At 41.0% G+C, this 24,292-nt stretch overlaps 1 protein-coding gene and 1 long non-coding RNA gene across 2 annotated transcripts in view; one reads left to right on the top strand and one right to left on the bottom strand.

Moving 5' to 3' along the window:
* Positions 1 to 23,588, top strand: part of LOC123273041 (chitin synthase chs-2-like) — a 133,480-nt gene extending 109,892 nt beyond the window's left edge. Inside the window, exon 11 of the mRNA XM_044740198.1 lies at positions 23,247 to 23,588. Coding sequence (XP_044596133.1) covers positions 23,247 to 23,470 — 224 coding nt within the window. The 3' untranslated portion in view covers positions 23,471 to 23,588. The remainder of the gene's footprint in view (positions 1 to 23,246) is intronic.
* LOC123273079 lies at positions 499 to 16,789 on the bottom strand. The gene is made up of 3 exons (XR_006511246.1): positions 16,330 to 16,789; positions 11,641 to 11,645; positions 499 to 511 (listed from the first exon to the last, which is right to left on the bottom strand). It is a non-coding gene; the product is annotated as an uncharacterized LOC123273079 (long non-coding RNA).
* Positions 23,589 to 24,292: the final 704 nt, after the last annotated feature.

Raw genomic sequence — 24,292 nt, 5'->3', positions numbered from 1 at the left:
TGGCTTCTGCAAGTGCTGTGCGGAATGCCCTGCAAGCTTCAGTGCCAGAAATATAGCATAGAACATTCTGAGCATTTATGTCCGGAGCACAAAGGAAGCATTTTGGCTTCTCCGTAGAGTTTACGGCCTTGTGGTTCTTTCCGCCACATTTGTAGCAGCACCTGCTTCTGTTTGGTCCCGCACATTTAAAACAGCGGGTTACTTTTGCAACTGGGCATATACGACAGTTCACACAACCGATCATCATATGTGCCTTGTCAAGGGCCTTAATCGCACTGGCCTCGTCTACTTCGCAGAGAGCTGCCCGATTTCCTCGTGGTGTGGGTTTTGTCAAATTTACCCGTTTGACCTCCAGGCTGTCAGTGAATTCACGTTTGAGTGCTTCGCTCTAGGTAGAGATTTCGTCCAAGTCGAGGATCTCGATCGTTGTTGTTGGTGTCAGCGTCTTAACCGTGCCGATATTTACAGTGGCTGACCTTACTGCATCGGTGAAAGCCTTGCTGTCTTCGGTCTTTCGAGCCATTTCAAGGAAATCATTCGTTTTCATCGAATCTCGACGTTTCGAGGTCCTAGGAAGCTTCCCTGACTATTCCCGCGGTGGTGTCTGTATGTCTGTATGTGTGTGTGTGTGTGTGTGTGTGTGTGTGTGTGTATTTATTTTTTTTTTAAGGGGGGGGGAATCCTTTTTACGGATTCTAGGCATAGCTGTTTGGTCTAGATATGTAGCAACTCGACGCAGTGTCATACTAAAACTCAACGCTAGCGCCCCTACCCACTAAACCCTGAACCCCTTTCCCTCTTTCTTCTAATCCCTCATGGAAACCGCCGTCAGGCATTACTTCGTTAGGGGAGGATGTAGCTACTGCTCTTTCTTCTGGTGGCTAAGGTGTTATTCTTTCCACCTTCTAATCGGCGTCATTCGCTCTTCTTCTTTCTATGGACCACAGGTCTGAGAGGACTCCCGTGACAAACGCGTTTGTGGCGTTCCAGGCAGCCTCTGATGACAGCATTGCTTCCACTATTGTCTCTGGTTGGATTTTTCTCTTCAGGATATTCTCCAGCTCATCTCGCTGTGGATAAAAACGTGGGCACTCAAAAAAGACGTGCTCTGTATCTTCATTGACTCCTGGGCAGGATGGGCATTTTGAAGAATTATCATGCTTAAAGCGGTGGAGATACGCCTGGAAACAGCCGTGTCCTGATAACATCTGCGTAAGATAATAGTTGACCTCACTGTGACTCCGGTTTAGCCAAACGTTGATCTTCGATATGAGACGATGCGTTCACCTACCCTTCACTGTGGCATCCCACCGTAGTTGCCATCGACTTATGCTTTTCTGCCGTTCTTCTGTTCTAAGCTCCTCAGCACTTAGTGTGGTTGACTTCTTTCGTTGGGAAAGGATCCGTCTTTCCTCAGCTAAGACTCTGAGAGGCAAAGATCCGGAAATGACACACACTGCTTCCATAGATATTGTGCGGAAGGTGCTCGCTACTCTTAAGGCACTCAGACGGTAGACTGGTCCAGCCTTTCTCCATGATTCTTGCTTCTCTAGTGCGTCCGCCCAGATAGATATTCCGTAAGTGAGCATTGATGTGACTACAGATGATAGCAGTAGTCTTCTGCTCTGCTTTGGGCCTCCGACGTTTGGCATCAGTCGTGCTAAGCTAGCTACCACTGCTGATGCTTTTGCACTCACATGTTTGACTTGCTGCTTAAAGTTGAGTCGGGCATCAAGCATCACTCCCAGATATCGGATATATGGTTGTGATGTGATTTCTTGTTCTCCGACTTTCAGCTTTATGGTCTCTATCACTTTTCTGCTGATAATAAGCACAGCCTCAGTCTTCTGTTTAGCCAGTTGTAGATTCATTGAGTCCACCGGTTAACTTTCTCAAAGGTGATACCGAACATGTGGTTTATCTTATCTAGGTGTTTAGCAACGATTACGACAGCTACATCATCTGCATATACAACAAGCTTGAAACTTCTTGGAAGAGTCAGTTTCAGTAGGCCTTCATACATGACATTCCACAGAAGTGGACCCAGAACGGAACCCTGGGGTGAACCTCCGGTAATATCATACTCTTTTGGACCATTCATTGTGTCGTATCTCAGGATTCTATCCGTGAAGTAGCAAGCCACTATCCTACGTAGGTATCCTGGTACGTTTTTCTCTTCCAGAGCTTGCATAATGCAGTCCCAGTTGGCGGAGTTGAAGGCATTTTTTATGTCCAAAGTGGCCACCAGGCAGTAATTCTTCGCTCCACCCTTCCATCTGATCCCTTCGATTGCCTCCTTGGCCGTTGCAACAACCAGATTGATTGCAACCAGGATTAATCGTCCTTTCTGAAAACCATACTGGTTGTCTGCCAGGAGTGGATCGACAACTACTTCTATTCTTTGGTGGATTATACGCTCAAATATCTTACCTGCCGTATCTAACATACAAAGTGGTCGAGAAAATGACGGTTTTTCTGGTGGCTTTTTTCCCTTTTGGAAGTAGTACTAGTCGTTGCTGCTTCCACTTCCGAGGTAAAATCCCTTTCTTGAGGCATGTGTCGTAGACGTCCAGGAACAATGATGGCACTGCTTTTATAGTTGTTTTTAAAGCAATATTGGGGACCCCGTCCAATCCTGGCGCTTTATTGTTCCCTACACGATTACAAGCCTCCATCAGTTCTTTCTCCGTGACAGATGGAATGTCATCCATTTCATTCTGCGCTTCTAGGTAGTTAAACTCGCTTTGTTCGGGGAACAACGCGTTTATGATCTTCTGTAGGAGTTGAGGACACGTGGGTGATGGCATTAGCTGGTTTTTAAGAAGGGTCATGACCACCTTATACGGCCTACCCCACAGATCTCTGTCCACCTCGTTGATGAGCTCCTTTCAGCATTTTCTTTTGCTATCTTTGATGGCTTTGTTCAGGGATCGACGGGCTTTTTTGTACTCTGCGACCAGCTTTGCAGAGTTAGGTCGTTGGTAGCCACGCTGAGATATTCTTCTCTTCTGATGACACTCTTTACGAAGGGCGCTGATGTGGTCGTTCCACCAGTGAACGGAAGGTCTTGTGTTCATGCCACATCTACGAGACATACTGGCGTCACAAGCCTGGGTCACTCTTTTCATCAGGTCCTTGGTCTTCTCTTCTGCGCAGCCCGCGATAATCTGGTCACTATTGAGAGCTACTAACAATGCAATTGGGTGAAGAGTTTTTACCTTCCAACCAATGGTGTTAAGTTGCTTTTTAGGTTTTCTCGGGCTCTGGACGTTTGATATTTCCCAGAGAATCGCGTTGTGGTCGCTGGTTGTGTAGATATCCATCACCTTCCAGTTGATATTACCTCTGGTGAGGCTGCTACTGACGAAAGTGAGATCTACAATAGAACTTGCGTCTCCTTTGGTGTAGGTTGGTGTTTCACCACTGTTGAGCAGTACTACATCTAATGTAGAAAAGGCTTCTAGTAGTTTCTTTCCTCGCGCGTTTGTATGCTTGCTGCGCCAGTCTACTGCCCAGGCGTTGAAGACCCCGGCTATTGCCACTGGGTGGTAATGCTTCGTGTCTTCGGTAAGTCGATCCAGAAATTCGGTGAATTCGACTGTAGAGAGGCTAGGTGATTCCCAGGGTTGGGTACTCAGGTGTTTATATGGCTCTGCTATCAGTACCAAGTCAAGCTCTAGTTCTCGTACGGATTGCATGAGCAGGTGATGTGCTGCCTCACAATGGTTGAGATTGAGCTGCAGTATCCTCATGTTTGCTTGTTCGTCAACTTCTGGAGTGCCTCCTGAAATAACGGGCACTTACAAGTACCGGCATGGTGGGCAACATTCTCTGCACTTTCAATCTCAGCACATAATGCACATTTGGCTGGATTTTTACAATCAGCAATCTTGTGCCCTTCTTGTCCGCACCTGATGCAAAGCTTCGACCGGTCCACCTTGCTCCTGCACTGGGATCCATGATATCCGAAATGCCAGCATTTAAAGCATTGAATAGGTCTCTTCGTTGCCCTTATTCGGCAACTAACCCAACCAATCCGGATTTTGCTACTTCCATCCAGTAGTTTCTGTGCTGTTGCTGCTGGTAGAATTACTGTGGCAATTTATGTACCTCTATAGGCCTTACGGATCGTGATTGCCTCTAGTGGTATTTCACAGCCATCTCCAGCTTCCTTTTGTAGGGCGCGCTGGATGTCGTCCTTCTTTGTGTCATCATCGACGTCTCGGATCTCAATTTACCTCCTGTAGTCCTTTGCAGGTTACTCTTGCGTCTTCTTTCAGTATGTCTGCAATGGTCTTTCTCAATGTTTGGCCTTTGTCGGTGTTCTTCCTCGAAAGAGTTATCAGCATATCTCCAGCATTGGTCTTATGGATCTTCTCTACCGTACTGCGGACCTGATCATCAGGAACGTCCTGTTTTATTCGGCGCACGATCTCGGCGTACTTTGCTTTCTCTGTCAGCCGGATGATGAGGGCATCCGGTCTGATCCGTTTCCGCGGTTTCTTTCGCTTGGGTTCAGATCGGGGCTCCTTTGTCATCTGTTTTTAGAGCACCTCTTTCTTCTGTCGCTTTAGCTCTTTCTTGGACTGAACTTTTTGCCAAACCGACGCTTTTTCCTGTTCATCGCTTCGTACTGCCGCTCCTTGCGGAGAGATTTTCTTCAAATCCTTCTTCTTCACGACTTAGCTGATTGCTGGGTCAGGAGAAGGTCGATCTTTTTTCTTACCTGACTTGCTGCTGGCTTTACTTTTGTCTTCCGCGACTGATTCACCGTCACCTTCGGCTCCGGTGTCCATTGCTTCGTCAGTCACGACGACAGGCTGACAGGCCTTCTTCGGTGTAGCATGGGAAATGCGCTGCAATAATGAGCGCCACTCCTCGTCCAGCTTCTCAAACCTTTGAAGGGCGTTAGCTACACCAGTCGTCTTGGCCTTTATCTCTTTGTGAATGTTGACCTTTGGTTGGACGAAATCATTCAACTCACTGATGAGCTTTTCAAGGCGTTTGAGTGCTTGCGAACGCTCCATTTCAGCGCTTGCGTCAATCGCTGCTTGTTAGGCATGTAGCCCGTTTCCACTCTTGTTTGTTTCCTGTAAATTACTCATACTTTTTTGATTTACCAGCGCATCGTACGGAGTGGAGCGGGTTGTCATAACTAGGAACGGGTGTACCCTCGGAGATAGTACTCCTACCCCAGTTCCCTGAGGCCTAGTCGACACTTAGCCAGTCCCGGTGAAGATTCCGATCTCTAACACTCACTGCATACTTCCTGATCAAGGCCCGAAGTGACTGGCTCCTGATCCACTGCTGCAACTTACACCTCGGCAGAGCAAGCTCACATCAGCCGTGGCCTGCGTTGTCGGAAACTACGACACAGGTTCCGGACACTCCCAGTGTGTTACAACAGAGAACGATCTTCTTCTTGCTAGGTCAGTTAGTGTGACCAACCCATTAAAGGGAGTTTTGTCCACGGGAGCGTATTTTATTTAGCTCCTACCCTCTGTACCTTGTCAACTAAGAGACTCCGTGTCATCCAAGGACAGCGAGCGTTCTCCCATCTGCTCAGGGAGACGCGCCCGGTAGCAGTATTTCTTCTGCCCCGAGTGTGTGTGTGTGTGTGTGTGTGTGTGTGTTTTATTTTTTTTTTGAAGTGAAACTTCTTTACGGAGGGTAAAATTGAACGATTTGAGGCGGAAAAGGGGAAGTAGCGCTAGAGGAGAAGCATTGAGTGAAAGTTTAGACTAGGCGAGTGGGGGAATCGCTTGTATAGCAAGCCGAGCAAGCCTTATATATTTTAAAGAGTGGGGAGAATTAAGGAGAGTCAAGTAGAGTGGACGAGTGCAGTGCGCGTGCGTCGTAATTCCACACACATTATATATATATATATATATATAATGTGTGTGTATATATTATATGTATATGCGTATATCAGCTATATGTATATGCGTATATCAGCTGTCGCAAACCGTTCTTATTTAAAACGTTTTAGTACAGATATATGCATAAATTAATATGTTAATACTTATAAATACTTGAAAAATACACTTATTTAATATATATATTAAAATTTATTCCTGGAAAATTATTTTTCATTATATTTTTTAATTATTTTGTGTAAATAGTTTTGGGGTATAGTGGGGTGTATATATATTTACACGTGTTGACTCAAATATAAATTTCTCAATTCCTGTTTATACATTCGTGTTAATAATTTCATCATTATATTTTCTTAATCCTGGTAAGTAAATGATAATTATTGTAGGTTGCTTTATCGAGAGTTACCACGATTGAAAAATTATATATCGTTACAAAAAATAATACGGCTACTTTTAATCATGGGCGAACAGAGCCAGCTGCACTTCGTCCGTTAAAACTTGAGCTTCAAAGACTGTCATTAAACCCATTAGTGACATTAGAATCACAATTACTTGAATTTATCACTAAAAAGCCTGGTTTGTCAATTTATAGTTTGAATATTCAAAGTTTACAAGCCCATAACAATGACATTATCGACAAAGTAGCTGCTAATTCAAATATTCTACTTTTGTCTGAAACGTGGACTCATAATGATGGAGACATTTCCATTCCTAATTTTAATTGTGTAGTTAAATATAAACGCCCTAATATAAGATCTGGAGGTGGAGCTATTTATCAAAATGATAACGATACAACACACATTGTAACACCATCAATGGACATTTCAGTACATAATATACAGGCACTTGGAGTACAACTCAGTGCTGTAGGAGAAATCTGTGCCGCTGAATGTACAACGGAAAATGGCCAGTCAATTTTACTAGTATCAATTTATATATCACCGAATAAGTATATCACAGACATAATAAAATTTATTCATCGTGCACTACTACCATTTTCGGCTGCTGTTGCGGAAGAACTTAATCAAGACTTAAAAAAAAAACCTATAATCCTTAATGGAGATTTTAACGTAAATTTTTCATCGGAGTCATCGGCCGTTATGGTTGATTTTTTAGAGACCAAATTTGATTTAGCGATAAATAATAATCCAAATGAACCAAGGACAAAACATGGGACAACAATAGATGCGGTTTTTTCGAGATACTTAAATAGAATACAGACGAAAATATTTATTTCATATTTTAGCTATCACAAGCCGCTGATAACATTTGTTGATAATTCAAGTAATAATAAAGAATAAATAAGATGATAATTCTAAAAAATAAAAAGGAAAAATAAAACTTACATTTGTTGTAAACATAATATTCTTAGAAATAAATTCATTTAAATTTTAATTAAAAAATGTGTAATTGTTTTAATTCTTAAAAACCGAATAATTAATCCAATAAATTTATTTTGTTTGAGAATAAATGAAATGCTATAATATATATTTATATATATTGACCTGTTTATTTATTTAAAGCGGCTTAAAAAAGTTGCACTTCTATCATGACCTTATGTCTGTGAGGCTCACTCATTTTTTTTTTTTTTTTTATATAGGAGGTAAAATACATTTACGTATGCCAGGACTTGGTGTTGGTACCAGGACTAGGTGTTAGTGCCAGGGTATGTCGGACTCAGAAGTCAATATTATTTTGCAACAATACCGACTGAACATCCTCCTCTCTTCTTCCCCCATAGATGTTACAGGAAAGACTGGATCGGGACCGCGTAAGCATTACGTCGATCCAGTCCATGTTGTGTCTCACGACTCCTACTTCTTGTTACTACTGGTTTTTAATCCCTTCCTGCGATTTTTTCGTTTAAAAGGCGCTGCGCGTAGGCTGCGACAGCTGACCAGTTTTTTTCTTTTGTGATCATGCAGGTTACTAAGCTCTCAAGGGAGAGCGTTGTGCCTATTGTTTCTTCGGTGCTGATTCTGTCGTCCTTCGACCGATCACACTCGAAAAACGTGTGCTCGGCGTTGTCAATTTTGTCTGGGCAGTATTTGCACGTTGGTATGCTGTGCGAACCCATCTTGAAAAGATAGGCATTGGACTGCTTATGACCCGTCAATAGCTGGGTCAAGAAAAAGGCCGTTTCTCCGTATTCCCGACAAAGCCAGACGTTGATGTTTGGGATCAGGCGTGCCGTCGATCTGCCCGTCTATTCTGATGTCCATCGGTTCTGCCACTCTTGTTGCGTTTCCGCCTTTATCCTCGTTCTTGCGTCCTTCATGTTTTCGTCACTGTTTTTAGCGTCATAGAGTTTCGCTCTCTCAAACGCGAGTAGGTCGATGGGTGCGGCTCCCGCAATGATCAATATAGCCGCCTCAGAAACCGTTCGATAGGCGCAGGCGACCCTGAGAGCGACTCGCCGCTGCACTGCCGTTATTTTTCGTCGGTAGGTCTTCTGTTTCAATATGTCTGCCCATATTTCTGCTCCATAAAGCAGTACCGAGTGGACTACTTTTAGAAGAACTCTTCTCTTTTTGGTTTTTGGTCCCATAGTGTTGGTCATGATTCTTGCTAGGCTAGACACCGTCTTGCTGGCTTTCTGGCATGCATTATCGAGGTGTTCGCGAAAAGATAGTTTCTCGTCTATCATTACCCCCAGATAGCGCAGGGCCCTTGTTGACGTTAGTGTTGTTCCTCCCATGTACACAGCGAATGGTTTTGGGAACTATTTTTGACGAGTCAGAACGACCATCTCGGTTCTGTGCTTGGCGAGTTTCAGGTGGTGCTTATTGAGCCAGGTCTCGACAGCATTAATGGTTTCCCGAACTGGTAGTTCGGCCTCCTCTACGCTGTCTACTATTATCGTCGCCGCGACGTCGTCTGCAAAGCCCGTTAGCTCTACTCGCTTTGGTAACAGAATCTTAAGAAGCTCGTCATAGTCGGCGTTCCATATATCGGGCCCCATTATTGAGCCTTGCAGCACGCCAGCCGTTATGGCGTATTCTTGTGGTCCTTCTGTAGTTTCCGCTATTAGCTTACTTTCTTCAAGGTAGTTGTCGATTAGTGACAAATTCTCTGGCTTTGCGTCAAATTTGTGTTCCAGAGCGTCTAGGATATTGTTTTGTCGTAAACTCTCCAAGAAGGAGAATTTCCGTAATTATTTTTTCTTCTTAAGTATTCAGGAATCAGAATCAGGAATTCTAAATCTAAAATAAAACACTCGGTGTTGGGGCGAATAATTATAAATAATTTATTCCCCCATGGGAGAAAACTCTAGTAATGACTAGAGAAAAACTCCTCGAAGATAGATACAGTCGTGTATGATATGAATATGTGTGTGTATATAAGTGAAATAATTGTATTGAAGATACAATAGGGGTGAGAGATGATCTCAGCCGCCGATAGGTTATTTAGGTTAACCGTCGACCTGTTAATGATGATCCGAGAAGATCTGAGAAATTTGATCCGAGAGGATCAAATGTGTGTTTGATCTGAAAGATCGAGTAAGTTGATCCAAGAGGATCAAAAGTATTTCTGATCTGAGAATGTAAAGTAGTTAGTTAATTTGAGATGAATTAGACTTTAATTAGTCAATTTGAATTATTTCGTGATTATAATTGTTTTTAATTTATTTTGATTAATTATGCATTATTCGCGAGAATTTAAATAAATCGCAATATTTGATGATTATTACGTGAGAAGCACTGAGTTCAATATTTTTAATATAAGTTAAATTGCATAATATGAAGCTAAATTTATTCGAAATCTAATTAATTATTACTCATTACTGAAGATTCTGAAGTTAAACTAATATTTAAAAGTGATGAAATTATACGTCTTATTACACGGCGTGTAAGTTAAAACAATGGCCGCGACGGTACACCAAAGTACTACGTCACAATTATCAAAAGTGTTTAAGTTTAATTACGATAAATTTATATTATTTTCACGATAAAGAACACGAAGTTAATTAACTAGATGAGTTACTTTAATATCAAAATGGATGTATTACTATGTAATTGTTCACAATGAAAAACACAGAATAATGAAATTAAGTGTTAGCGAGGCTAACGGGTATATTGTGTCGGTTACAGGTCCCAAACACAACTGAACTTAGCACATGGCGTCTCGCGCCTCGTGCCTCGTGCCGGCCGGGCTTCTTTCTGCTAGCTCATGGTGCGCAGGTGCAGCAGCCATTACAAAACGTGTTATTGGACATGTATGTGGAGAACAGTCATAGAAACGACTCTTGTTGAGTCTCGAGTATAGTTAAGATTTTAGTATAGTAATGAGAGTCAGGGTGACTAACTCTCTTTTGCCTTGACGGCAAAACAGATATCTCCCCAATTCGCGCTGTAAAATACGTTTTTGACATCTAGCGTGAGAAGAATGCATACTTTACGAGCTTTGAGGCTTTGAGCACGATCGATGTCGTTTCGTAGTCTTCCCTATATAAGCTTTTCGAGCAATTTCCCAGCAATGTCCAGCATGCAAAATGGTCTGAACGACGAGGGTGTTACAGGGCCACCTTTGCCTTTATCTAGCAGAACCAATCTCTGCCGCTTCCAGACTACGGGAAACGTGCCAGTTGCCAAACATGCATTGTAGGTGTTCAGGAGTATGTCTGGGTATTCCAGGGCTACAGTCTTGATCAACGATGCTGGGATACCATCAGGGCCGGGTGCCTTTCCTGTTTTAAGTGACTTGGCCACGTCTTGTAGTTCCTTAGTTGTAAAGGGTGTTACTTCGCTGTTTTTAGTGTAGTGTTTCTTCTCCCGCAGTGGGTGTTTGGGGAAAAGCTCCGCTACAATGCTGTCCATTAAGGCTGGAGACTTCGGCGCCTCTGGTCGAGCCTTTCCACGTCGTTTGGTGACAATTTGGTAGGCTTTACCCCAGATATCTTTATCAAGGTCGTTACAGATCTCTTGCCACAATTTTGCTTTGCTTGTTTTGATTGCCCGTTTTAGATTTTTTTGGGCCTGCTTATACTCGCTCAAATGTAGATCTTGATCAGGGGAGCGTTTCGCAGCTCTCGTTGCTAGGCGACATAGTCTGTGGCATTTTTTCCGGAGTTCTGCTATGTCTGTTGACCACCAGAACGCCGGCCTGGGGAAACTCTGATTTTTCAGCCGCGGCATAGAGGCGTCACATGCAGCAGCAATTTCCTTCATCGTTTTTAGCACTACCTTTTCCGTCTCGCTGCAGGTATCCGGAGTTGGGTTCTTCTAAAGGATAGACTTCTGAACGACTTCTGATAGACTTCTGATAGACAGCTTTGTGCAAGTGAAGCTCGCAATGTCTCTGGATCGAGCCTCTTGGCATTCCACTTCCGCTTAGAAAGATCGCGTTGTGAAACCGAAGCAGATGCCAATCCAACGTTGAACGTCGTGAACTGGTGATCACTGCCACTGTATTCTTCGGATACAGTCCAGTCTTCGATCGTGTTGGCAGTCCTTGGAGTCGCCAACGAGATGTCGAGGATGGATTTTTGGTACCCTGGTCTTCTAAAGGTCGTGATGCTCCCGGTGTTCAGCACTATAAGGTCGAGTCTAGCCGCGACGTCAACGACCTTGTTACCTCTGGTGTCGGAGAAAGCAGCGTCCAACTCAGCCGATTTAGCGTTAAAGTCTCCGGCTACGATGACTTTGCCGTCGAATTTAGTGACCGCATTTTCTATATTTGCCAGTTTCTGTTGGAACACACTAATCCCTCCGTTAGGTGAGAGATAGACGCTCATGAAGTAAGTTGTGGGGGTTTGAATCCAGACAAAACCTGTTCCACTTCCGCTGTTGTTGACGGTAACGTTCTTTGTGTTCACAATCCAAATTGCTGCAATGCCGGTTTCGTCTGCGAACCATGTTTTACCTTCGATGTTTAGATATTGCTCGCAGATAAAGCAGAAGTCGATTTTATCTTCAAAGACACGCTCACGCAGCAGAATTTGCGCCAAGGCGCACCTATTCAGGTTGCCTTGTAGTATGCGTGTCATTTCTGCCCTCTGGTGGCTTCTACGAGTGCTGTGCGGAATGCCTTGCAAGCTTCAGTGCCAGAAATATAGCATAGAACATCCTGGGCATTTTTGTCCGGAGCACAAAGGAAGCATTTTGGCTTCTCCGTGCAGTTTACGGCCTTGTGGTTCTCTCCGCCACATTTGTAGCAGCACCTGCTTCTGTCTGGTCCCGCACACTGACGTGTTTGGTGTCCAAAACCAAGACATTTAAAACGGCGTGTTACTTTCGCAACTGGGCGTATACGACAGTTCACCCAAACGATCATTATACGGGCCTTGTCAAGGGCCTTAATCGCACTGGCTTTGTCCCCTCCGCAGAAGGCTGCCCGATTGCCTCGTGGTGTGAGTTTTGTCAAATTTACTCGTTTGACCTCCAGGCTGTCAGTGAATTCACGTTTAAGTGCTTCACGGACTTCGCTCTCGGTAGAGATTTCATCCAAGTCGAGGATCTCGATCGTTGTTGTTGGTGTTAGCGTCTTGACTGTCCGATGTTTGCAGTGGCTGCCTTTACTGCATTGGTGAAAGTCTTGCTGTCTTTGGTCTTTCGAGCCATTTCAAGGAGAACGCCTCCGTGTTTCGTCTTTTCAATTGACTTTATGTCTGCGCTCGTTTCGACAGGGCTTACCTTGGCCTTGATTACCTTGAAAAGATGGGCGTATGTTCGTCCTTCAGCTGGTTGGACAAGCACAGCTTTAGTTCTTGTCTTCATTCTCCTCGGTTTCTTGGAGCCACCGTTGTTTGGCTGGTTTTGGGCTGTAGTAGATTGAGCCGCTGGCTCCTGTTCTTTCTTTTTCTTGATTTGCCGAGTCACTTTGGTCCAGGTATCATTCCGGGCTGTCTTTTTCTGTGCTGGCTTGTCAATTTCTGCGGAAGGACTGGGCGTGGACAGCGGCCTCTTCTTGTTGTTGCCCTCTCCTTGCTGTGATAATTTCTTAGGAGTGACCAGAGGTGGCTGTGATTTTTTGCTCAGACTCGGAGATGTTTGAGTCGTTGACGCCGACGTCGTTTGTGATTTGTTGGCCAGCCTATATGCTGTACTAAAAGACGTGACCAATTTTCTGATCCCATGATGGAGATTCTTCTTGTCTTTTATGAAGTCGGCTAACCCTTCGATCTTGCTGCCGAGCCTCTCCATTGGTGACTGTAACGGTCGGTACAGAGTTGATTCTTCCTCGGTAGGTTTGATTAGTGACAGGAGCAAAAGGTCCTCCACTTTTTGGAGGAATGTTGCTCAGCTGTCCGTTCTCTGTCATCTTGGCTGATTTTGTACTCCCTGTAACCTTGCTAGCATTGCTAGACAGCAAAACGACGAGTTTAGGCTCCTTTGCACGCCTTCCCTCGCCGGCACTGAGGTATCCCCCCTCTGCACCGTAGACGATGTTTGAAATTGATCTGTCATTTTCATATCATCTTTTGCTAGGTTTTGGTCCGACCCGAGTATTCTATTTCCTCGGTACCCGACGCATCTGGCGTGCAGATATGCCGGGCTTTTCCTTATCCACTACCTGAGGAGGCGCTCGATGCGGGACCCAGCAAGCCTGACACAAGGGTGTGTGTGTGTGTGTATGTGTGTGTGTGTGTGTTTATCTTAGGGGAATCCTTCTTACGGATTCCAGGCATAGCTGTTCGGCCTGGATATGTGGCGACTCGACGCAGCGTCATACTAAAACTCGACGCTAACGCCCCTACCCACTAAACCCTAAACCCCTTTTCTTCTTTCCTCTAATCCCTCATGGAAACCGCCGTCAGGCATTACTTCGTGAGGGGAGGATCTAGCTACTGCTATTCCTTCTGGTGGCTAAGGTGTTATTTTTCCTTCCTTCTAGTTTCTGTCATTTGCCCTTTTTCTTTCAATGGAACGCAGCTCTGTAAGCACTTCGGTGGTAAACGTGCTTGTGGCGTTCCAGGCAGCTTCGGATGACAGCATTTCTTCTAAAAGAAATAGTGTGATAGAGAAAGAAAAGTGTGTGTGCGTGTGTGTGTTTGTGCGTGTGTGTGTTTGTGTGTGTGTGTGTGTGTGTGTGTGTGTGTGTGTGTGTGTGTGTGTGTGTGTGTGTGTGTGTGTGTGTGTGTGTGTGTGTGTGTGTGTGAGTGTGTGTGTGTATGTAAACCTCTTATAACTTTCGAACGGCTTTACCGATTCGATCGTGGTTTGTGCCATTCGAAAGGGCTTGACCAAACTTAGATTTTTTATTTACTTTGGAACGATTCCGACTAGTAGATTTTGAGAAATCGCAAAAAAACTACAAAAATAATTGTTTTCAAAAATGGTTTTTTTGAAATAACTTTGAAACGGCTTTCCCGATCAATTCTAAAAACTAATCAGCTCTTAACATCAAAAAACCATGTCGATTGCCGCCAGTCCAATCAAAATCGGTTGATTCGTTCGTGAGTTATCGTTGACGAAACAAAACCGAAAAAAGAGTTTTTTCGGAATTACTCCGGTTTTCCGCTTTATCAATTAAAACTTTAAAAACTTTTATGAAGCTCAAAAAACTGCGTTGATTGTCATCAATCGCGTGAGAATCGGTTCATTCATTCAAAAGTAATTGCGATTTGAAAATTCAAAAGATAGTGTTTTATCAAATTTCCATCAAACTTTTGAGCTCGAAGAGCTCAAAAGCATACAAAAACTATTTTTTGAGCTCGGAGAGCTTAAAATAATACACAAATTGTATTTTTGAGCTCGAAGAGCTCTAAAACGTCATAAGTGCAATTTCAAGCGTTTAAGTATAGAATTGGCGGGAAGTTGCAGGGATGGCCTTCAGGGTCAACCGTTTTCCTAATTTTTTTTTAATTTTTTTAGCTGAACTTTCGGGTTTTTTAAAAATTTTTATTTTTCTTAACCATTCCTGAACTATAACGAACAAAACAAAAAAAAATTTTGAAAATCGGTCTAGCCGTTTTTGAGTTTTAACGCGACTAATGCACAGCAATTTATTTTTATATATATAGATAGATATTAGGGTTGGTCATAAAAAACGATTATTTTTTTTTAACTTCTAAGATTGAAAAGTTGGTTCCCAGGTACCTCTAGAAAATGCTTACCAAATTTGAGCTCTTATTATTGATAGGAAGCTTATGCTCATCACAGTTTTATATTTTTTGTTAGTCTCTTTTAAAAAAGATCATATCTCACTATTGATAAATTTTTTAATCAAATCTTCATACATTTTTTTGTAGAAAATTGAATGAACCACAAAAAAGATATAATATGTGTAAGCGATTTCATTAACCATTTCAAAGATATCCGAGGTCAAATTTCAAAAAATTAAAAAAAAAAAAATTTTTTTTTTTTAATTTTCTACTACATTGGAAAATAATAGTTGTCAAATGAATAAGCCATATTTTTGTAGGAAGTTTAACGCTCTACAATAAAAAAATCTGATATGTAAAATTGATTACTGCAACCGTTTAAATGATATTTGTAACCGAACCCCAATGCTTTTTGATTTCGATAATTTTCTAATAACTTTTTCAAATATATCCATTAAATCCATGAATAGTAGATATTTTTATAAAAATTTTAGCTCATATTGCTAGAATAGTAGATTTTAACTTTTTTTTACCGTTTAATCCGTTTAAATACAGATACAAATAATGCTGTGAAGCGGGAAAGAATAGGAGTTACGGTAATTATTACGTAAAGCGTTCCATATTCACGTATCAGGATATTGGTAGGAAAGTATTGAGAAAGAAATGTGAAGAGGATCATCTTAATGTGAGTTTATAGAATATGCGAGGAAAAATTATTAGATAGCTCGGACTGGGATTCGAACCCAGAATCTTCCGAAGACATGTCGGCTACTCTACCATTTGAGCTATCAGGTGTAACGGGTAATTTTCCCCGGTTTTGCCACATTCGGGGCAAATCGTGCGCCTGCTACCTTCCTCGGACCTGCCTACCGTTTCTCAGGTTCCCTACTCCGAAATGGGCAATCCACGCGCCGCAGCCTTCCTTGGATATGACTCCCGTTTCTCAGGTCCCCTCTCCGACTGTCGGTAAATGAACCAAAAGTCCTAACACTGGGTAACACAGCGCGACAAAAGCTAATTAACCGACAGAAAACGGTAACAAGCAAAACAACTGTAGTTTTAGTAATTTCAACGTCCCCCTTGCTCAAATCTGAAGCTCGCCGAATTCCAGGGTTAAAAGAGGGTTCTCATCAATATACAAACCGAAATAAAAGCCAAAACAAACTCACTTAAATGTAAATAATAGATATATTAATAAATCTAAGGAAATAAATCTGAAAAGTCAAACAAGTTATGATAAAGACAAAATAAACAATTTATTTATCAAAATCAATTAAATAAATCAATGAAAAGATTACAAGTACAACAAAACACACGTAGTACAATTTTAGGTTATATTAAACCCCAAAACTAAATCAAAACGAAAATACAAAGAAAACGATTTCAAACTATAATCTTAAATCGGTAAACGCACGCATACCTTCCGTCGGTAACGAAGATCCGATCAAAACTGTTCTTTACAAAATAAAAATCCTCACACACACTCTCACTCGTCGTGAGCGTCAAAATCGCGAACTAACTGTCAAAAGCTGGTTCCTCGCTTCCCCAGGAGACTAGCCGTCACCCCTGGGCCTAAACCTCTACCCCGAGAACGAATGGAGAGTATCCTCTTCGCCCCCACCTACACGGCGTATGATCACCTACTGGAGTTTTGACAGAAAGTCAAAAATCCAGGGAAGTCAAAATCTTGTTAAGAGTTCAAAAGGTACTTACCAATGTTCTAGGCGAACCAAGGTAATGTCCCTCCAGGTGTTATTGTTGGAAGAGTATTCACCACAAATAACACTCTGTCACAAGACTTCCTTTTGCCGAGCCAAATTTTGGCGTTTATCATTTTTCCCCTAACTCTCTTGTAACGAACCGGAAGGGTTGTTTTAGACACCTGTCCGGTGTCCTCGAACTAGCATTCAAAAATAATTATTTATTATTTTAATCGTAATTTCCTTCATTCTCTATCCATTCGTCTCGCCAAATTCTAAGTTTTTAATTTTCTCTTTGAAATTTAAATATCAGATGCATTCATTCAATTCAACAGATTACATAAATTTCCATCAGAATACATTTCCATACAAAATCCTCGTCGGAACTTATAAAATTTCTTACATAAATTATTTTCACAAAAAAATTAATTTCCAAAAATTATTTTCCATACAAAATAATTTTTGGGACTTAGAACAAAATTATTAATTGTATATTTCGAATTTTATTCAAAATATTCAATCAGTAATTTCTTTCAGATAATTTCAATTTTTGTTCTCTGAAAGAACAAAAATTATCGTACCATGGTTTCGTTTATATTAGCTCGGCGATTTTTACTGCAAGCGGACACGCGACGCCATCTGTCCGGCGTTATTGAACGAACAAATAATTTTAACTATAGGAAATGTTTTATAAACAATAATAATCAATAATCATACTGAACAGAATTATTTACAAAGTTAAATCAATTTTTTATATCAAAGAAAATCGGACCGTCGAGTAAGTAGCCGCTGTCGCTCCCCTCCTTGTCCCGTCTTCCAAGCCCTACTCCTCAGCTGTCTCTTTCCCAAAATCTTGGTCATACCGGTCTATACTTAATTTCCTTTCGCTTATTCTATATACATTAAGCCACACCGTCCATCTCACGGCAAGCATCTTTCGTTTAATTGGCCAACGATTTTGTACGTAGACAGCTGTAAGAGCGGCTTTTTCCCAATATTTGTTTGGCAGGCTTGCATCAACGAGCATAGTTCTCACGGCTTTAATTATATATCGATTTTTACGCTCAGCAACTCCGTTTTGTTCTGGCGTATACGGAACAGTGTGTTGGAACTCTATTCCGTGTTGTTGAAAATGTTTCTTCAGATCCTGATTTACATATTCACCGCCAAGATCTGAAGGCCTTTGGTTTTCTGTTGAATTGCGTAAAACAAAATTCTATAAAATCTTTGATAACTTGAGACGCTTGCGATTTTTCTCTCAGTAATAATATGTAAGTGTAACGACTAAAATCATCAATAAATGTCATTATATACCTTCTTCCTCCCGGTGTTTGTGTAGGCATAGGTCCACAGAGATCGGTATGGAAAAAGTCCAGCGGATGATCAGTGCATGTCAATGACATCTTTGGGAATGGCTTTTTGCTTAACTTCCCCTCTACACAGGGCTCACAAAACTGTTTAATCGGACAATTTTCAATTTTTAAACCATTTACTAAATTATTTGTAAGTAATTGTTGTATTACCTTGGGTTCTCTGTGCCCGAATCTGGAGTGCCATCTACGTATACAATTTTCAGAATGATGTGGAATAGCAGTGAATGCTACATCGGGAATTTTTAGTTTGTATACTTGACCTAAACTGTCTCCAACAGTTACTTCAGTGTTTTCAGAATCGTAAATTTGCATTTTATTATTTTTAATCTCAAGCTTAAAACCGAGTTTGTCAAGTGCACCGATAGATAATAAGTTGCAATCAAAGTCTGGTATGTATAATAATTTGTTTACAGTTAGGACTTTTAATTTTCCAGAGCTTGTGAGGCATTCTATTCTTTCACTCCCTATTCCGTAAACTTTGCATGAGCGTCCGTTCGCCACACGTACACTTGACAAGTAAGATCTATTTATATTTTCAAAGAAAAGTATATCATTGGTTATGTGACTACTTGCTGCCGAATCTAAAAACCAGCTCGTTCTTGTGTGTTGTTTTGTAACAACATAGGCTTAATTGAGTACAGTCTCTGTACTGCTGCTGCTGCTATCTTCCCCACTTTCCGAGTTTTTTTTTCAGTGCTGCCCTAGCTCTTATTCTTTTCTTTTTTTTTAATTTTCTTTTCCGATCTAAATACTTTGGGCACTCATGTCTCATATGACCAAATTCGTGGCAAAAGAAACATTCAACATAGGCACTGTTTCTTTTAGTCATAGTCACTTTTAGCCGCTTGTACTCCCCGAACAAAGTGGCCTTGACTATATCCATAGTCAACTCCTCTTCCGGTTTAGATGCTATGACAGATATTATGGTATATTAGGGTATGATATGACGCGGGCATGCTATGCATGAGGATCCAAGGACCAAATTCCACTGCGCTCCTGTTCCCGAGTGATGTCAAATCATCTATCAGTTCTTGAGTCTTAGCTACAAGTTTTTCTAGGTCTTCTTCATCTTGAAATTTTAACTGTAGTAATTCTACAATCAATGTAAACTTCTTGATGCCGCTGGCCTTTTCGTGATACGCTTTAAGTGCGTCCCAGGCACTTTTAGCTGTTGTCTTGTCTCTTATATGTGAGATCTGTGCGTCTTCCACGAGAAGACAGATAGTACCCAACGCCTTGTCGTTGCTCGCATCCCAAGCATTTATAGCGTCCTCTCCAGCAGTGGGTCTCGTTTCTGATCCCGCTTTCCATGTTCCCTCACGTTTTAAAAGCTGTTCGACCTTGAATTTCCGTATTTGGTAGTTATTATTATTCAATTTCCCTATGCTGAACGCCACAGAACTACCTTCCGCCATTTTGTCAAAAAAAAACTTAACGCACAAAAAAAACTATTTTCTTTACTTTACTTATTTTATTTTATTAACAAAATATGCCAATTCCTGGGCCCATAACCTTTTAGGATTTATGGAATTGGATATAATGAATAAATAACCTTACATTCAATGCAAACAAACAAACAAACAAACAAACAAACAATCAAATCTTTCGTCTTTATAATATTAGTATAGATAACAAAAAATATAAAACTGTGATGAGCATAAGTTTCCTATCAATATTAAGAGCTCAAATTTGGTGAGCATTTTCTAGGGGTGGCTGAGAACCAACTTTTCAATCTTAGAAGTTAAAAAAAAAATGATCAATTTTTTGACCCACCCTAATAGATATATAGATATATAATATATATAATAGATATAACTCCGAAAATTTCAAAAAAACTTGACAGAAACTCCGTAAGAATACCAGTAGAACTCGAGGAAAACTCCGATGAAACTCTCAAAATACTCCTGGAAAGCTCCACATAAACTCGGTGAAGACGCCGACTATACTTGACCGAAAATCCGCAAAAATACTGATAAAACTCTAGGGAAACCGTATAAGAACACCAGTGAAACTCCAACAAAACTCCGCAACGATCCCAATTAAACACGAATGAACCACTATCGTCTTTATGTGTCACAACTGCACACAATACTCCGAGTTTATTCCCCATATACGCCGGCTATACTCCGTCGCTACGCTGAGTTTCGGACGAGTTTCTACAGACTTCTGTCGGTGGCACCGGAACCGCTAAGGAAGTTATACATAATTCTTGAGATAGTTTCTTGTGATATGAACTTGTGCAAGGCACATACGTTGATAGAGACGCTGGAAACTAAAAGTTTTGCACAACACTCTGCAACAGGAATCTTGCTCATTCACGTATTCCTTGTGTAGATAATCAAAACCGGTACTTCTACCCTAATTTATGTTGTTGCTCCCTCTGTGGTTCCATTTTTATTAACTATCACCACCTAAGTCTTACCAATGATTATGTGTGAATACTTTACTAATTAATTGACTAATTACAAGTCAATACATTTTTATAATTACTACCAGTGATTTTTCTGTATGGAATACAATTATTTGTTATCCCTTTAATTCAGGAAACATGGAAATTTTCAGCTTCTTAGCAGTCTCAAAATATAATTTTTATTGTAAATATTGAAGGCTTCTTGCAAGCAGTTTTTTAACTTTCCGCTAAGAAAATCAATGATTTTCAGAAAATCGGGAAGTTTTTGGTTTTACCCCGTTTTGCAAAAATCGAGGTTTCAACAGATCTCGACGTTTTGAAGCCCTAAGAAGCTTTCCTGACTATTTTTACGATGATGTCCGTACGTCTGTGTGTGTGTGTGTTTTTTTTTTTTTTTGTTTTTTTTCCTTAGGGGGGGGGGGGAATCCTTTTTACGGATTCTAGGCATAGCTGTTTGGCCTGGATATGTGGCGACTCGACGCAGCGTCATACTAAAACTCGACGCTAACGCCCCTACCCACTAAACCCTAAACCCCTTTTCTTCTTTCCTCTAATCCCTCATGGAAACCGCCGTCAGGCATTACTTCGTGAGGGGAGGATCTAGCTACTGCTATTCCTTCTGATGACTAAGGTGTTATTTTTCCTTCCTTCTAGTTTCTGTCATTTGCTCTTCTTCTTTCGATGGAACGCAGGTCTGTAAGGACCTCTGTTGCAAACGTGCTTACGGCGTTCCATGCGGCTTTTGACGACAACATTGTTTCTACTAGTGTCTCTGGTTGGATACTCTGGTGTAAGATATTTTCAAGTTGATCACGCTGTGAATAAAATCGTGGGCAAACAAAGAAAACATGCTCCGCATCTTCATTAACTCCTGGACAGGACGGACACTCCGGAAAATTATCGTGCTTGAAACGGTGTAAGTATTCTCGAAAGCAGCCATGTTCTGATACCATCTGCGTTAGATAGTAGTTGACTTCACCGTGATTACGATTCAGCCAAACGTCAATCCATGGTATGAGACGGTACGTCCACCTGCCTTTTACTGCGGCATCCCACTGAAATTGCCATCGTACGATGCTTTTCTGTCGCTCTTGTATTTTCAGTTCTTCAGCACTTAGTGTGGTTGACGTCTTCCGATGGTAGAGGTTACGTCTTTCTTTAGCTAGAACTCTAAGAGGCAGAGTTCTGGAAATGACACACACTGCTTCCTCAGATACTGTGCGAAAGGCGCTTGCAACTCGTAGGGCACTCATACGATATGTGTGTGTGTGTGTGTGTGTGTGTGTGTGTGTGTGTGTGTGTGTGTGTGTTTTTTTTTTTTTTTTTTTTTTTTTTCCCTTTTAGGGGGGGGAATCCTTTTTACGGATTCTAGGCATAGTTGTTTGGCCTGGATATGTGGCGACTCAACGCAGCGTCATACTAAAAACTCGACGCTAACGCCCCTACCCACTAAACCCTAAACCCCTTTCTCTTCTATCCTCTGATCCCCCATGGTACCGCCGTAAGGCATTTCTTCGCGGGGGGAGGAATTAGCTGCCGCTCTTCCTTCTGGTGGCTAAGATGTTATTTCTTCCTTCTAGATTCTGTCTTTTGCTCTTTTTCTCTCGATGGAACGCAGCTCTGTAAGCACTTCTGTGGCAAAAGTGTTCGTTGCATTCCAGGCAGCTTCTGAAGACAGCATTGCTTCTACGACTGACTCTGGTTGATTTCTCCTCTTCAAGATCCTCTCCAGCTCCTCACGTTGTGGATTAAAACGCGAGCACTCGAAAAAAACGTGCTCCGCATCTTCAGTGACTCCAGGGCAGGACGGGCACTCCGGAGAATTGTCATGCCTAAAGCGGTGAAGATAAGCCCGAAAACAGCCATGTCCTGACAACATCTGCGTTAGGTAGTAGTTGACCTCTCCGTGTGTGTGTGTGTGTGTGTGTGTGTGTGTGTGTGTGTGTGTGTGTGTGTGTGTGTGTGTGTGTGTGTGTGTAAACCTCCCGTAACTTTTGAACGGCTAGACCAATTTCATCGCGGTTGGTGTCATTCGAAAGGGTTTTGCCAAATTTAGATTTCCTGTAAGTTGAAAACAATTCGGACCAGTAGATTTCAAGAAATAGCAAAAACAGAGAAAAAAAAAGTTTTTTTTTTCATTTTTTCAAAATATCTCCGAATTAGCTGAACCAATCGACCTAAAAAACTGATTAGCTCTTAACCTTGAAAACCCGCATCGATTTCCACCAAGTGCGTCAGAATCGGTTGATGCGTTCGTGAGATATCGTTGTCGAAAAAAATCGAAAAAAGTATTTTTTTGTAATAACTCCGATATTTTTTAACAGATTACTTTTATTGTTTCTAATTTTTTATAAAGCTTAAAAAACTACATCGATTGCCGCCAACCGCGTGAAAATCGGTTGATTCATTCAAAAGTTATAGCAGTTTGAAAATTTGAAAAATTGTGTCTTATCAAACCCTCGGAGAGCTCAAAAGCATAGGAAAGCTATCTTTTTGAGCTCGGAGAGTTCAAAATAACTCATAAATTGTATTTTTGTGTTCGAAGAGCTCAAAAACGTCATAAGTGCAATTTTGAGCGCCTAGATATGGCATTAGCAAGAAGTTGCGGGATGGCCTTTAGGGTCAACCGTTTTCCTAATTTTTTTTTTTTAGAAAACTGCTTTTTATCCCGGCTGAATAAAGGTTTTCAAAATAAAAAATATATTTATAATGGTTTTGCTACTTTTCATATAATTCTCATGAGATTTTTGTAGTAATTGTTGGTAGTAAAAGCTTCTACTTGTTCTAATAGTGTATGATTCACTAATTAGTATAAAATTAGTATAAAATCAATTAATTTTGCAGATGATTCCCGTTTTCCATCTACCAGGATGTCATTGAGAATAATTCAAGCTTTCGAACAAAAAAGAACTTCGATGATCATAAAACAACAAAAATCGCTCTATGATAAAAGAAGTATAGACGAAATATATCAAAGTGTGGATAGCTCTCCCGAAAATAATAATTTGGACTATATTTCTAATAATAATGAAAGAGGTTATGAAAATAAGGGTTTCGAGTTGGAATGATAACTTTTAATAGATGCTTAGATAGATATAGATTGAATTGATTTTATGCAAAGGCCATATGATGGCCTAATTATCAGTATCTGTACATAAAACATAATAATAAATTATCAAAATATACTAATTAATAATATAATTACTTTCAATGTTAAATATTTTATCATATAGTACTTTCCAATTAAAAAAAAAAATTTCATGAATAGTGCATTTTACTTTAACGCTACGAGAGTATCATTATAAGAATAATTTGTATAGATGACATACAAAAAAAAAGTTTGGAAAATCCATAAGTGCACGCCTCATAACGCTTGAATAAAGATAATCATTGCATGAGAGAAGTGTGTGAGTGAGAGGATAATGAGAGGACCTGGTGTGCGTGAATCAAAATACAATGAACAAAAATATTGTAAAATAATAACAATATTTATTAACTAATATCACTATCTTAATACACACGTTTGTTTTATTTATCGATTCACCTATTTAATTATTGATTAACTTTATAAACTTGAACACGCGGCCAGCACATGTTTATTTTTAATCTTTCTTACTAATTTTGTAACAGGGTAAGATTACCCTAAATAGATAAGTCGCCATAGATCGATAATTATTCGACGCAGCACTGGCGCGTCTCGATCTTCGGGCCTAAAGAGAGAGTGGAAGGGGGTAGTTGGGGTTATTATAGGTGAGCCATGCATTGTGACAGGGAGAAGTAGTGTAATCGCCAGACAGTGTGCCACAGTAATCAAGAGGGACCGATCCCCGGAGTAGTTACCAGACGTAAGAAGCCAACAATATCTAGGACTTTAATCTCCAGTAGTGAGT

Source organism: Cotesia glomerata, linkage group LG10 (genome assembly GCF_020080835.1).
Source record: "Cotesia glomerata isolate CgM1 linkage group LG10, MPM_Cglom_v2.3, whole genome shotgun sequence".
Taxonomy (NCBI): domain Eukaryota; kingdom Metazoa; phylum Arthropoda; class Insecta; order Hymenoptera; family Braconidae; genus Cotesia; species Cotesia glomerata.
The sequence above is the reverse complement of the archived record's forward strand: the minus strand, read 5'-3'. Positions and strand labels throughout refer to the sequence as shown.